Here is a 13,160-nt window from a genome sequence, read left to right as displayed (position 1 = left end):
CGCCTTGTTGACCACTTTCACTGCAGGAAATGAGGTCAATCACCATTTATACAATGAGCAGCGAGTAGCATAAAAGTGCGTAGTCAATGCTTTGCTGTCGTGGAGCCGTTGCCGTCGAGTGCAATCTTCATGGCCGCCCTGCCGTCCACTTTTTCCAAACTGCGAGCGAAGCCAGTGGTATCTATGCAGACCTAAGCGCCCGGTCAGCGTGTGCCCGATAGCGCGTGACCTTCGTTGGCATATAACTGCACGTAGAGGCTCAATCATTTTCCACAAGCAAGTACACTTTCCGTGGAACAAAATCAAGACAATCACGGAGAAGCTTGTTATTGACGCAATGAAATGCTGTGCTATAACGTTTTTCGCGCTCTTCAGCGTGGCAACCGGTCGTTTAAGGTAAGCTTGTTAACCTTCAATTGAACCTTTTTTGAAATTTAAGGGGTTTTATAAAACCACAGAACTGCTCTGCCTTTGAATCACATACGTAGTTCGCGTGAATGTGGCCAAACCGAAGTTGAGCACGCTGAAGGTTCTTGTATATGAGCAGCCTGTTCTATCACGAGCGTGTAGTGTGCAATTTGTAGGCTTCGTCGTGTTCTGACGGAAAATATTAAATTATTGCTTTGTAACGCTCTGTTTGCCCCTCACATTAATTGTGTACTCGTATATGGGGAACTACTTCATGTAGGAACATTCAAAAGACTCTACAGAGATAGAAAGAGAGAGAGAGTGAGATAATTTATTAGAAAGGCACAGAGGTCAGCCTGAGCGAGCATGCTCTGTCCGACTACTCTGCACAGGAGGAAAACGCTACAGAAAATGACACTGCGTGATATAGCGAATGTCGGGCACGATGCGCATACAAAGGACGTATTTGAAAATATTTCTTGTTGCTTTATTTACAACTATTACATGGCTATATATATATATATATATAATGTGCTAATAAAATACAAGAATAGCCTTAAGCAATCCGAAAAGATATCTCTTACATTATGTGCCGTGACACAACCTGTATTGTTGTTATTACTTGATTTGAAAACATAGACACATTTTACAGGAAAGAGAAAGCGAGGAGCAGGCTGGCAACTGCTACCGGAAGGGGCACAATACCTGCCTACTTTTGAGAAAGGAGGGGAGAGAAACATAGAAATGGAAGATAGGAAGAAGGGGAGGAAACAGGAAAGAAAGAGCAAGATGACAAATCTCAAAGAATAAAGTAGAACACACAGTAGGATCGGACACTGCAGGTCACGCTAATAAAATATTTTAAACTGAAGTAATAGTTTCTCAGTTACAAACGTGAACGTAAGTTAGTTAATTCTAGAAAAGTAAGGAGAGTGCGACGAGGCCTGATCGCGTCGAGACGCACAACCACTGGTGTAAAAACATTCGTCTAGTGTCGTGCACTACAGGCCAAGGAGATGATAGTCCCTCACTAACAACATGCGCTGCGCACTGAAAGCGTGGCACTCTAGTGTCAGGTGCTGAAGTGCCTCGAAGCAACCACAAGACGTACACCATGGACTGGCCACACGTCCTTGTCTGTATAAACGCTCGTACACGTTCATACAGCGAACCCTTAGCTTCAGGAGTTGCGCTCTAGCGCGACGAGGCAAGCCTCGACCGCGAACACGGCCCGGAAACGTTCCATTTGCGACGCACTGGTCTGGATGCTGCTTGAGTAGGTGGCGTCGAATCAGCAGACGAGCGTCATCAGGCTTGCACAAACTTTGAGGGCAAGCACAGTCGTCATGCGTGCAAGTTTAAGCCAGCCGATCAGCGTCTTCATTTCCAGCGATCCCTACCTGTGAACGTATCCATTGGGCAACGAGATACCCCACTTGATGAAATATTGTTTGCAGAGTCAGTAATGCTGCGCACAACTGGACCATCAATCTGACTGCATTGTAATCTGCTAAGGGCAGCGCGGGAGTACAGATGACAATGTTCGATGTGGTTAACACCTCTTGCACGTATATCCGGGCAACATTAATCGCTGCTAGCTCCGCAGTTGTTGACGAGGCTGGAAAGGGTATATGAAATATACGTCGTACGTGAGTCGAAGGGCATAAAAAAGCTGCGGAGGTGCCTTTACCGTCGCTGTGTAGAGATGCATCTGTGAATACTTGAAGGTAATCTGCAAATCTTTCGAACATGTGCGACTGAGCATATTGTAATATATTGCCGAAACAGGCTTTTGTGTATGTCACAGTCCGACATACCTTATGCACTCAGAAATAGAAGCACTCGGCTGACTCCCTTTTCAAGACCATTTTATCTAAGAAACAGGATAATATTGCGCATAGTTACTCTTTAAGGTGACCTGGCATATGGCAATTTAGACATACATAACACATCCCGCGAGAAATGGAACCCTTATTTAGGAAACAGCTGGTGCTCTTAAATACATATACACTATTCGTTGATTTCTAACTATGAAGAGTTAATTATATAGAATTGAAATATTTATGCTATGCGTTTTTCTACGTTTCTTTGTAGACAATCACTGTTATTACTTCTGTAATTAGGTTTCTGAGTATATTATATGATGTGATTTGCGTTTTCTATAGGCTACTGTTCTGTGGGATACTGTTCATTGTAGTCTACAGTTGCTTACTATAATAGAACAGTGACTGACGGGTTTTTGAGTATTTACATGATGTGCTTGCGTTTTTTTAATCTTTACGTCACCATTTAAAATGTGTTACTATTTTTTTACCAGTCATTCAAATGTATTTTACTATGTCTCTTGTTTATGACAATAAATGGGACAAGCCCCCAGTAAAGTTGCAGCTTAGCAGCTTCTTGTGCTTGTCCTCGCATTCCTGGTGAGGGGCCCCTGAAAATAACTCGGGACAATTGATGTTCATTAGGAATTCCTGACGTTTGCTCGGAAGGCTGTCGATTGGTAGTCCGACGCTTGCTGCTTCATTACAGGATGGAGACCTAGAGTGTGTGATACAGGGCCTCAAGGCAAAATGCCTATTTTTTGTTACATTCTAATTGTACTTTAACATTTAACTGACGCTCGGGCGCAACTTTCACCTTTAATGTGGGGCGCATTTTGGACGTTGAGGAAATGCACGGTGACATTCCCAAATAGTCCTATTGCTGTTTAAGTTAGTTCGAAACACTAATCTGCCCCTATCCAAAATCCTAGGTTTCACGTACTTTTTATCGATCAGAGGTTCTGATCGATAAAAATTTTCGAAACAGAGGGCATTGGGTAATTGACAGTTTGGAAGTAGAACTATGTGCAGCTAACTACAATGGATGTTGAGCGTTCGTATTTTGTATACAAACTAATACTTAGCGAAAAAACGGCCCAACACAAATGCCGCAAATCGCGAGATGGTGTTTGTCACTGCTTCTACAAGTTTTACCGTGGCGTGTAGTCACACTACATTTCATATAAATCTTGCCACCTACGCAACTTGCCTCACTCTGCTCTACCGAATAAAAATAAACGAGTTTAACAAAACAGGGGTTTAGTGGGTCTGTGTCCCTAAAAAATCATACTTTATCCTCAAAAGCACAGCGGAAATTCTTATTATTTAGCCTATACATGGGGGCCTAAAGGACAGTATCTTGAGCCTATTATATGCCTTAAATGAGAGCTTTAGTGTCTGTTATAGGCGCCTAAAACGTCATTTATGTTTGCCAAGAATTTGGTCTCTAGTGATAATCGCTTCCGGGTTATGCATTCCTGAAATACAGCCAAAAAGTTTTGTTTTCATTTCCATAAATTTAGACAATAAAGTTCACCTCTCTCTCTCCACCTGAAAACTAGGTTTCCTTGGGTGGGTATATTTGATAGATGAGCTTTCACCTGATTTTTCGGGTGGATAATTTTTCGTGTAGAGCTCAACATTTTTATTTCGTTTTCGATGGATATCCGCATAACAAATTTTGTTGAAACTAGAACGTGTGTGTGACTGCCTATCCTGATCTTCAGCGCTGTAGTTGCGTGCAATACGCATTAAAACAGCACATTGGAGATCGAAGCAAGACAGAAGTTCACAAGATGATGCGGCCTTGGTGTGACGAGCAGTAGTCGAACAAAGAATGTCGCTGGAGCCATCCACTACAAGGGGACTTCTCTTTGCCAGGGCAGATGTCCTTTGCTTGGCAGCGTTTTTATGCACACGTAGCTCACTCTCCGTCACCATCAATGGTAGAGGAGGAGTATAAACCTGTGCTCCCGACGATACGCACTGGCGTGTTCTCCTCCACATACAGGGGGGCAGACTGATCTATGCGTGATCTAGCGCGAAGCACACGCACACAAAAAGAATGATCCTTTTCACACGTTCGCGGTTCTTTCGATGTTCAACTAGTTCATTAAAAATTGTGTAACTTTCAGCTCGTGTTTTATCAGCATTTACCAGCAAAATATTTTTATTGCGATAGCAATTATATGGACACTCCGAACCAGATTTCTGCCGTCGGCGTCGCCATCGCCGTCGCCGTGAGGTTCCGTATGACGTCAACGGCGATGAAGTCGTCGCCGCGCTCCGGACGCTGTATGTGCGAGTGAAAGGGCGCGAGGGACGCGCGTTTTCACGGGGAGCGCACACAGGTCGGAGAGCAAACGCGCGTTCTGCGCCGCGCTCCCTGAAGGGCTGCAGAATTAAGCGTCTCTTTCCTCCTTTCCATATATAGAGAGCAAACGCAACTTTTTCCGTCGCGCGAAAGGCTGTGGGGGACGGGAGGGAGGGAGGGGAGTCGACGTTTAGCTGCGGCACCAAATACGTATTTATATAAAACGCCGCGCGCGTTCGATGCGAACGCGGGCAAAACGCCGACGGCGTCGACAACAGTTCTGCGCGTTGCTGGTGCTGCTGCATGTCCAAGTTTATGCAGCTGGTAAAACTACTATCCTTACTCCGTATAGCTCTCTACTAATTTGCTATCGCAATTGGTGCTTCGCCTTTCGGGTGAAACTGCGACAATTTTTAAAGACGATAGTCTTTCTTGGGGAACTTAAACGCTGAAAATTTGGTCTGTCTGTCTGTTTGTCTGTCTGTCACCCGATTCAGCCACCCGGCCAAAATTGGACCACTTGCTTACCGCCCACACTACTTAAACTGGTACGGCTGTTCATACTTGTGAACGTAATCGATCACAAAGTAAATATTACGCATATCTGAGGCGCAACATCACTAGGTAAGTATTAGGAGGTGTGTTCCTTTAATAGAAAATACATAGATACGTAACTCTAAAGACCCTAGTTTCTTAAGCTGCGCTGAAAATGCCATGCTATGCGCGTTTTATTTGCAGCCCGTCGCTGCAACCTCACGTGCAAGCTCGCGCGAGCAAACGCCGCTGGCGCGCAGCGAAGCATAGACCGCTGCATAGACGGAACGCGCGGAGTAATACATTTTAATGGCCGTACTTCTTGCGCAGCTTTTACAGCGTTGCACCTGGCTGATGTATGAAACGGAGTATAGGATGGCTAATTTAGCAGTACAGAGGTTTGAGGCACATAACCGTAATCCGTAGCGTTCATTTAATTAGGAATACATATTGTACTGGTTTTTGCGTTAGTAAATGAAAAATCAATGCGTTAGAAATGGCGTCGAATGCGTTAGAAATGGTGTAGGAAAGGCTACGCGTTAAAAGAAGCCGACTGAAGCCGCGGCTCTGCAGCCGGCTTTAAGTCAACGGTAATAAAAGGTCCCAACAGATGGCGCGAGAGCAGGGCGAACGCGGTAAATTTGAATTGAATTCAGCAAAATCTCCATTGCATCCATCATGGGAGGAGTGAGAGGGGAGGGGAAGAGCGTGAGGGGAGGGAGGGTGGACAAGAGAGGGTGTTACTTATCAGGGGTGGCAGAAGACAATCGTCTTTCGATGTCATTTGCAGCGAAGCAAGCAGATATGCGGCCAAATTTTTTGTGATACTTGTTTTTCGCGCATGCGCTACGGTACGCCAGGGGACGGATGCTTTCTCGTATTGTCAGTTGTAAGTTAAGGCTCGTGTTCTCCATGTCTTTTCTATATCCCATGTATTTCGCGCTAGTTTAACCTTTTTAATGCATTAATTATCTCAAGAGAGCAGAGCGCCTGGGTTTCAGTCACAACCTTCCTCAGAGCCATGCATCCGTTGTCAAAAGTAAACAAAGCACGCAACCGTCGTGCACAGTCATACACTCAATGCTGGACTGCAGCAGCAGAGTCAATAAGATTTAGTTCTGAAACTATCCCCAGCGTCACCAGAACAGGGGTCCATGGTATGGCTGCTCACTTCAGTTAACATGCATGTGCTGAGAAATTATGTCTTCAGTAAATGAGTTGTTTCTTGACTCGGTTCATTTCTACCTAATCGTGGTACATTAAACCACGATTAACAATTTTTAAATTAGTCAAGAATGCAAGACCTGATATGTGCAACTTTACTAATTGAATAGTGAAGCAATATAAATCGCACGTACAGCATGCCATTTAGCATGGCATATACCATGGATATAATAAAGAAGGGGCAAATTTCGATTGTTGGGTAATCGCAACAAAGGTGAACCCAGGCATTCTGCTGCTAAACTCGCATTGTGGTACGTCTATCGATTTGAGAGGTATTGCTTATATGCACAGAACAATAAAATATTTTTTATGGCTAGTCGCTATGTCTGCTCGTTTCTCGTGTAGTTTATTGTACAAAGGAGACTCCAAGATTTTAAAGAGGTCGTGAACTACGCCTCGATGGTGAATAAACACAGTCTGCAGTTATCTCTGTCAAACTTCGCAGTCGTGTGCGGCGCGTGGATCTCGCAAGAAGAGCTCGAATGAACCTTTTATTGCGCTAGCAATTATATCGACACATTCTTGCTGAATTTATTCCGTCGTCGTCGTCACCCTTGCCGTTAGTTCCCGTATAAAGTCCACGGGTGATAATATCGTCGCCGCGCGCCGTACGCTGTATGTGCGAGTGAAAGCATGTGACGGTGAGCCGCCAATCGCGGCTCGCGCACACAAGGGCAGGACGCGGGAAGGAAGCGCGCCGTCTTCCTGTCGCGCACAACACTCCGGAGGGAGGTTAGGGACGTGGAAGGGCCGCGCCTTAATCCGGCCGTGCGCTCCAGCCGGGCTGGCAGGCTCCGGGGGGATGGGGGGGGGGGGGGGGGGGGCGTTCTACGCAGCAAGCACCGCCTCACGCGGGTGTATCTTGAAAGCCACCTGCGTCGGGGGCAGAGTCCGCCTTCCCTACATTTTTGCGGTAAGATGGCGTTGATGCGAGCGCCGGCACGAAGCTTAATTCGCTCGCTGCTGCTGCTGCTGCGCTGAATCACTCAAGTGTTTTGCCAGTGAGTTTCCGCGGTCATCGAGTGAGATGCAATCATGTTTGCATGTGCGCGCGTGACACCATGCATGATAATTTAGTTAGTGTGCCTATGTTTAAAGTTTATACCACCGACAAAACTACTATCCTTACTTTGTATAGCTGTCCACTAATTTACTATCGCAATCAATGCTTCGCCTTTCGGGCAAAACAGCGACTTTTTTTCTGAAATATTTTCTTTTCAACAGAAACCTGATCCGCAATCCTTTCGGTCTGCTATATTTTGCCATATAGCAGATTCCGATACGCGGCTACTATCGGCCAATAGCTGACATCAATCAATAAGGGTTGTTTGAATCAGTGCACTTCTTCCTACTCTTACAAAGATATACTTTGTACATTCATTGATGCACTTTAATAAACAGGCTCGAGTAAGCTAAAATCTGGGTTTCGAATTTCGATCGGAATTACATACTTCCCGAAGTACGACTATCGTACTATCGCTGAGCACGAGGTCGCGGGATCGAATCCCTGCCGCGGCGGCCGCATTTCGATGGAGACGAAATGCAAAAACGCCTGTGTGCTTGCGCTGTAGCGCACGTTAAAGAACCCCAGGTGGTCAAAATTAATCCGGAGCCCTCCACTACGGCGTGCCTCATATTCAGAATTGGTTTTGGCACGTGAAACCCCAGGCAGAAGAAGAACGTATACTATCGCCGATTGTCGTCTGCCAACGCTAGGCCGCACTGCCCGCGTAGGAATGAAACTTCGGCCCCACTGCTTATCAGTGTTGTAGCCGTAGAGTATCGCTAATTTCTACTCGTTTTGAACATTCAATTATCCTCTAACCACGCGAAACTTAAGGTCAGACCAGACGTACGCTTGTCACCGTAGGCTCACTTATGGTCGCTCCTGGGTAGACGTCATGGCAGACACCGCTTCGTAGTGAGCCATTCACAGCGCCCAAGTTGGATGTAGCTACTATATATCCGTCAGTCAAGCTGGTGCACGACAAAGCCTGTCCGCACCAGGTAGCACGGCTACATGGGAGCACATGAGCACGAACGGGCACTCCATCCCGGTCGTGCACAAAGCAAACGCCGAGTATACGCACTGCAGTTTCATGTAGCTGTGGCCTGCAACATAGCCGAGATAACACGGCCGTGGCGGGGTGCCGCGACGAACTCGCCCGCTGAGTACTCTACGGGTCCATGAGGGCTACCGCGTTCGGTGCTTCGTAAGCGCCAAAATTGGAAGTAGTGGCGTCTACGTGAACATACAAAATCAAATTTGAACTGCGCACCACGGGGACGGTCAGTAGGCGCAGCATTGTAGGCGCGTCCAACTCCGCCGTAGCCTTTGCTGTGCCAGGCAATGAAGAAGGAGCGGGAGCACGGTGAAGGGGATCACAGGCAATCTTTGATAGCTAATCACTCCGCTTCTGCGAACGCACTGAAGTAATTTTTGCTGCAAAATATATATGAAATAGACTAGTTTAACTTCAAATGCATTTCTCGGCTTAGATAAAAAGTGCATCAGGGGTCCTTCAATCGAAAACAGGGCGTATACAGACGACAGGCAACCGGGATTCCGACTGACATCGCCGGCTGACCATGTTCTTCTTTCGGAGGTTTTACGTGCCAAAACCAGTTCTGATTATGAGGCACGCCGTAGTGGAGGGCTCCGGATTAATTTTGACCACCTGGGGTTCTTTAACGTGCACTACAACGCAAGCACACGGGCGTTTTTGCATTTCGCCTCCATCGAAATGCGGCCGCCGCGGCCGGGATTCGATCCCGCGATCTCGTGCTCAGCAGCGCAAGCAACGCCTTAGCTGACTAAGCCACCGCGGCGGGTGCCGGCTGACCATGATCAGTAACGGGATAAGCACTATCATACGTCGGGCTAGCGATGAAGAGGAAGGCAATGTTAGCCTGTACTCTTGCTGAGAAGGAATAAACATCAACACCGACTCTAATTGATTGGATAGCTAAAGTTAGCTACCGCAATCGTCGTTCGTGCTCTCATCTGAAATAAAGATATCTCTGCGCGACAAAATTGCCAGTTTCGTATACGAAGGGGCGAAGCATTCAAAGCGATAGCAAGCTTTAGCGTTGCGCTGGAGTTCCACGCAGAACGTCCCGAATATACGGGGAGGCGACGTGGCGCGACGCAGCAAGCGAGACAACTGCTGCGGTGCCGTAGGAACAGCACAGTGGCAAATACCAGGCGTGTCACAACGCTGGCGCGTTGAGGAACCCCGGCAGTGGCGTTACAGGCATCGAATGCCGATGCTGCACAAGTCGAAAGCGACGAAATATCGCCGGCGTTTTTCAGCGCCCAAAGAAAGGATTAGAGAGATCGAGCCTGGTGTTTACTGTTCGTTCGGCTCAGGTCGACCGTGCACTATACTATAGTGGCTATATCACTACGGTGAGGCATGCACATATGATCTCACAGGAACGCAATGCGAACGCTCATGCCATTAACTCTAGTCAGAATGCGGCACTGGCTCCGGCAGTGCCGACTGAGCATGCAGACGTGACCGCGGTGGACGTGACGATGCATCCACTCGGCATCGTCCAATCGGTTTTGCAGCCAAACGCACTGCGTTTCTCTGGAGGCTTTCACAACCGCCGATACCGTGAAAGCACGATAGCTGGCGACAGCGCCACGCCGACAACGAGTGTTCATACAGTTGCAATATACACTGCGGCCACTACCAACCAAAGTTGTGTTTATGAGCACTAAACCAACGCCAGGCAGGTGAAGTAAGAATACTACAAGCCTGCGCAGAAGAGGCAATGACATTCCACACTAGAAAGTTAAACGGAGTGGAAATAGGCACTTTATTAACAAGGCACACCAGTTGCGTCTGAAGTCAGTATGATATTGCCAGGTACCCGCCGATGTAGCTTAGTGGTTATGGCGTTGCACTGCTGAGCTCGATATGGAGGGTTCAATCCCCGCCTAAGCGACTGCATTCGTGGGGGGCCAAATTTAAGAACACGCCTGTATCTCAAGGTGCACTTTATAGAACCCCAAGCGATCAAAATTAATCCGGAGTCCCCTACGACGGCGTCCATCATAATCAGATCATGGTTTTTGAACGTGAAAAACCATAATTTAAATAATTTAAGCTCTTTCGGACCTTATTGTGCCTCAAATGAGGCTTAAGAGCCCTTTTTAGGCGCACTGCGCCCAAATTTCTTTTCCCTAAAAATCCCGTCTCTAATAAAAAAGAAAAGAATTATTTTGTTTTTCTCCCAGAATGTATTTCTTTTTCTTCAATGAAATTTAGTCGGTGTAAAAATCAAACAAAAAATTGCTTTTCTATCTGGAAATTCGCAATGGGTGGCAATAGAAGTGAAAGTTAGGCGATTCCATAACGATTCATCGTTGTTACCTTTTTGTTGAATAATAAATTATCGTTCTGTACATGCTCATGTTAGTCAGCTGGTGCATATGTGCGACCCATATTTTCCCAAAGTAAACTGAGCTGCGTGTTGAGCTCAGGGTTTCAACTCTGCCTATATCCTTCGACTTTTGTGCACTCTGCAGTTCAACAATGAATCACTATGGGTTCTTGTACAGGAATACTTCGCTATGAGTACGTGCTTTAATTTAGAGTGTTCGCCAGGGAAACGGTCTGCATTTATAGCATCATGCAATACGCCATGCTCATCTTAAGGAAAGTTAGTTGTTGGAACACAATTCCGAAGAGATTGCGGTTCTGCGGATCACAAACATTGCATGTTGCACTGGAAAATAGGAAATTCGCTTTTTTGTGATCGGAGTTAAGCCTAGCTGAAAGCAGCGTTAAGCGAACGAAGTGTGTTACGCTTATGTTTTACGAGCACCATCAAGCGGAGCATGCAGAATAGTGTTGGCGAATATCATGGCCGCGAAAATGTAAGACGCCGGGCCCTAGGGTGACAGAAGGGCCGGGCGCTCGACACCCCAAGTACCTGTAGCATTAACGCATAAAACGCCTCTGTTGAAGCCTGGGTCCCTTGGGAGGGCAAGCTGCAGTCGCAGTCTCTTCCATATATTGCATTGATGATGTCTACATGTAAGGAAGCGTGCAGGAGGTGGGAGCGGCTTAGCGTAGCCATGAACTCGGAGCTGCGTAGTCTGAGCGCTGATTCTGTTATTTCTTTGTTAAGTACGACCTCACAAGATCCTTATTTTCCCATGTTTTAAATCAATTACTACGGCCCTCGTTGTATATCGCAACTTAGAAAACATTAGTTTCTGCTTTGCCAAATGCCTTATGATTTACTGACTACCCGGAAATGTGTGCACTTTTTTTTTCATGTGTCCTCAGCATCCCGTTGCACAATGATTTACTACGAAGCGATCCGGATGAGCCAGAAGAACGGTTCTTCACAGAAAAGATGGAACCACTTAACTTCAGCGAGGTAAGACGATGAATAAGTAAATTTTTGCTGCATTGAGTTCACGTGGCACGTAGGCGCTCCCTCTTCTAATTTCTGCTAACATTATAAGGATTTGGTCAACAGAAAAAAAAATATATTCGGAGCTTGTTGACATGGGATATGTTGTATGTTATTTTAAGGCGAAACTTTGCATTTACCACCCACTTTTACGGTGCCGGCTCTCTTGCCAAACAGACGCAGCGGGCGGTCTGACACGAGCTGCCGCTCAAAAAAAAAAAAAGACAAAAGAAAAGAAAAAAAATTCCCCAGCCCTTCCCCTGTCGAGAAAATGGAGGTAAGCGAAGCTTGTGTGTGTATCTTAATTACTTTCGTTAGGGTAACATAAAGTGCACGACATATCACGGTAATAAAACATAAACGTTTACTAAGTGCATACATCGAGGGAAGGAAACGTACAAAGTAACAGAAGGAAAAGTTGCACGAAAGGGAAGTAAAAGTAGAAGAAAAGGGAACGAAAATTCCTAGGAAAGACAAGGGAAAGTAGTAGGTCAAGTACGCAGACGACAACCTTTGTTTACCCCCATTTTCTTGACAGGGTAAGGGCTGGTGTTTTTCTTTCACTTTCTCTTTTTTTCTCTCTTTCTAGCATCAAAAACTAGCATCACGTCCCAATAAACAGATAGACTAGCAAGGTAGATTGCTGAAGCCCTGGAGATAAAAAAGCTGGATGAATCTTGTGTCAGCATGCAGTCCGTCATGCTCTCAGAGAACGACGTCAGAATCCTTACAGGAACCGTTTTTCACCCGTAGTAGGCTTAATCAAGTGATGCTCTTTCGTGTCTGTCATATTTTCCTATCTTCTGTTTATACATGTTCAGCCAGTACTTATTCTGGGCATCGAGTGAATAAACTTTCACTTGTTAGTGCGCCCTGTGTACGCGTCGTACTTCTTCGTCTGGACCCTTGTGTTCTCTGGCGCTGTTCTACTACGGAACTAGGCAGGAATATAAAAAAAAACAATGATTCCAAACCTAATCATATAAGGAGGCTTTACATAAGTAATAAATTCATCGGTTAGCACCACTAAATCTTCACGAAAAAGAAGAAAACGCACAGTGGGAAGCAATACAAACATTCAGGTAAAAAGTGGCATGCTTTCACATAGCTGCAGACGACATTACACACAAAAAGGAAGTACAAGCGCACGTAGCGACGTTGCGACAGCTTAATCTGTTAGTCTTAATCTATATATTCTATGCATGCAATGAATTCAGATAGCGATGCAATTTTCGTGATGGCAAGGCTGTTCCATTCTGGTATGACGAATGGGAAGAAAGAGTACTCAAAAGCGTTATTATTACAGGGGTAATCTGTTAATGTGTACTAGTGTTCTTTAGGTCATAAGAACCATCTTGAAATGCAGCGCAACGGGACGGCACAACGGAGAGGAAGACGAACACAGGCGCTCCGTTGTGCCGTCC

The 13,160-nt window shown here is 46.0% G+C and overlaps 1 protein-coding gene across 2 annotated transcripts in view; it reads left to right on the top strand.

Annotated features, from left to right (window-relative positions):
• The first annotated feature begins 240 nt into the window (after positions 1 to 240).
• The window catches only part of LOC125942251 (pepsin A-like), a 74,624-nt gene continuing 61,704 nt past the window's right edge, over positions 241 to 13,160 (top strand). For both annotated transcript variants that reach the window (XM_049660420.1, XM_049660418.1), the window contains exons 1-2: positions 241 to 396; positions 11,607 to 11,700. In XM_049660420.1, coding sequence (XP_049516377.1) covers positions 338 to 396; positions 11,607 to 11,700 — 153 coding nt within the window. In that variant the 5' untranslated portion in view covers positions 241 to 337. The remainder of the gene's footprint in view (positions 397 to 11,606; positions 11,701 to 13,160) is intronic.

Source organism: Dermacentor silvarum, chromosome 1 (genome assembly GCF_013339745.2).
Source record: "Dermacentor silvarum isolate Dsil-2018 chromosome 1, BIME_Dsil_1.4, whole genome shotgun sequence".
NCBI lineage: Eukaryota > Metazoa > Arthropoda > Arachnida > Ixodida > Ixodidae > Dermacentor > Dermacentor silvarum.
This window is presented reverse-complemented; position numbering and strand designations above follow the sequence as displayed.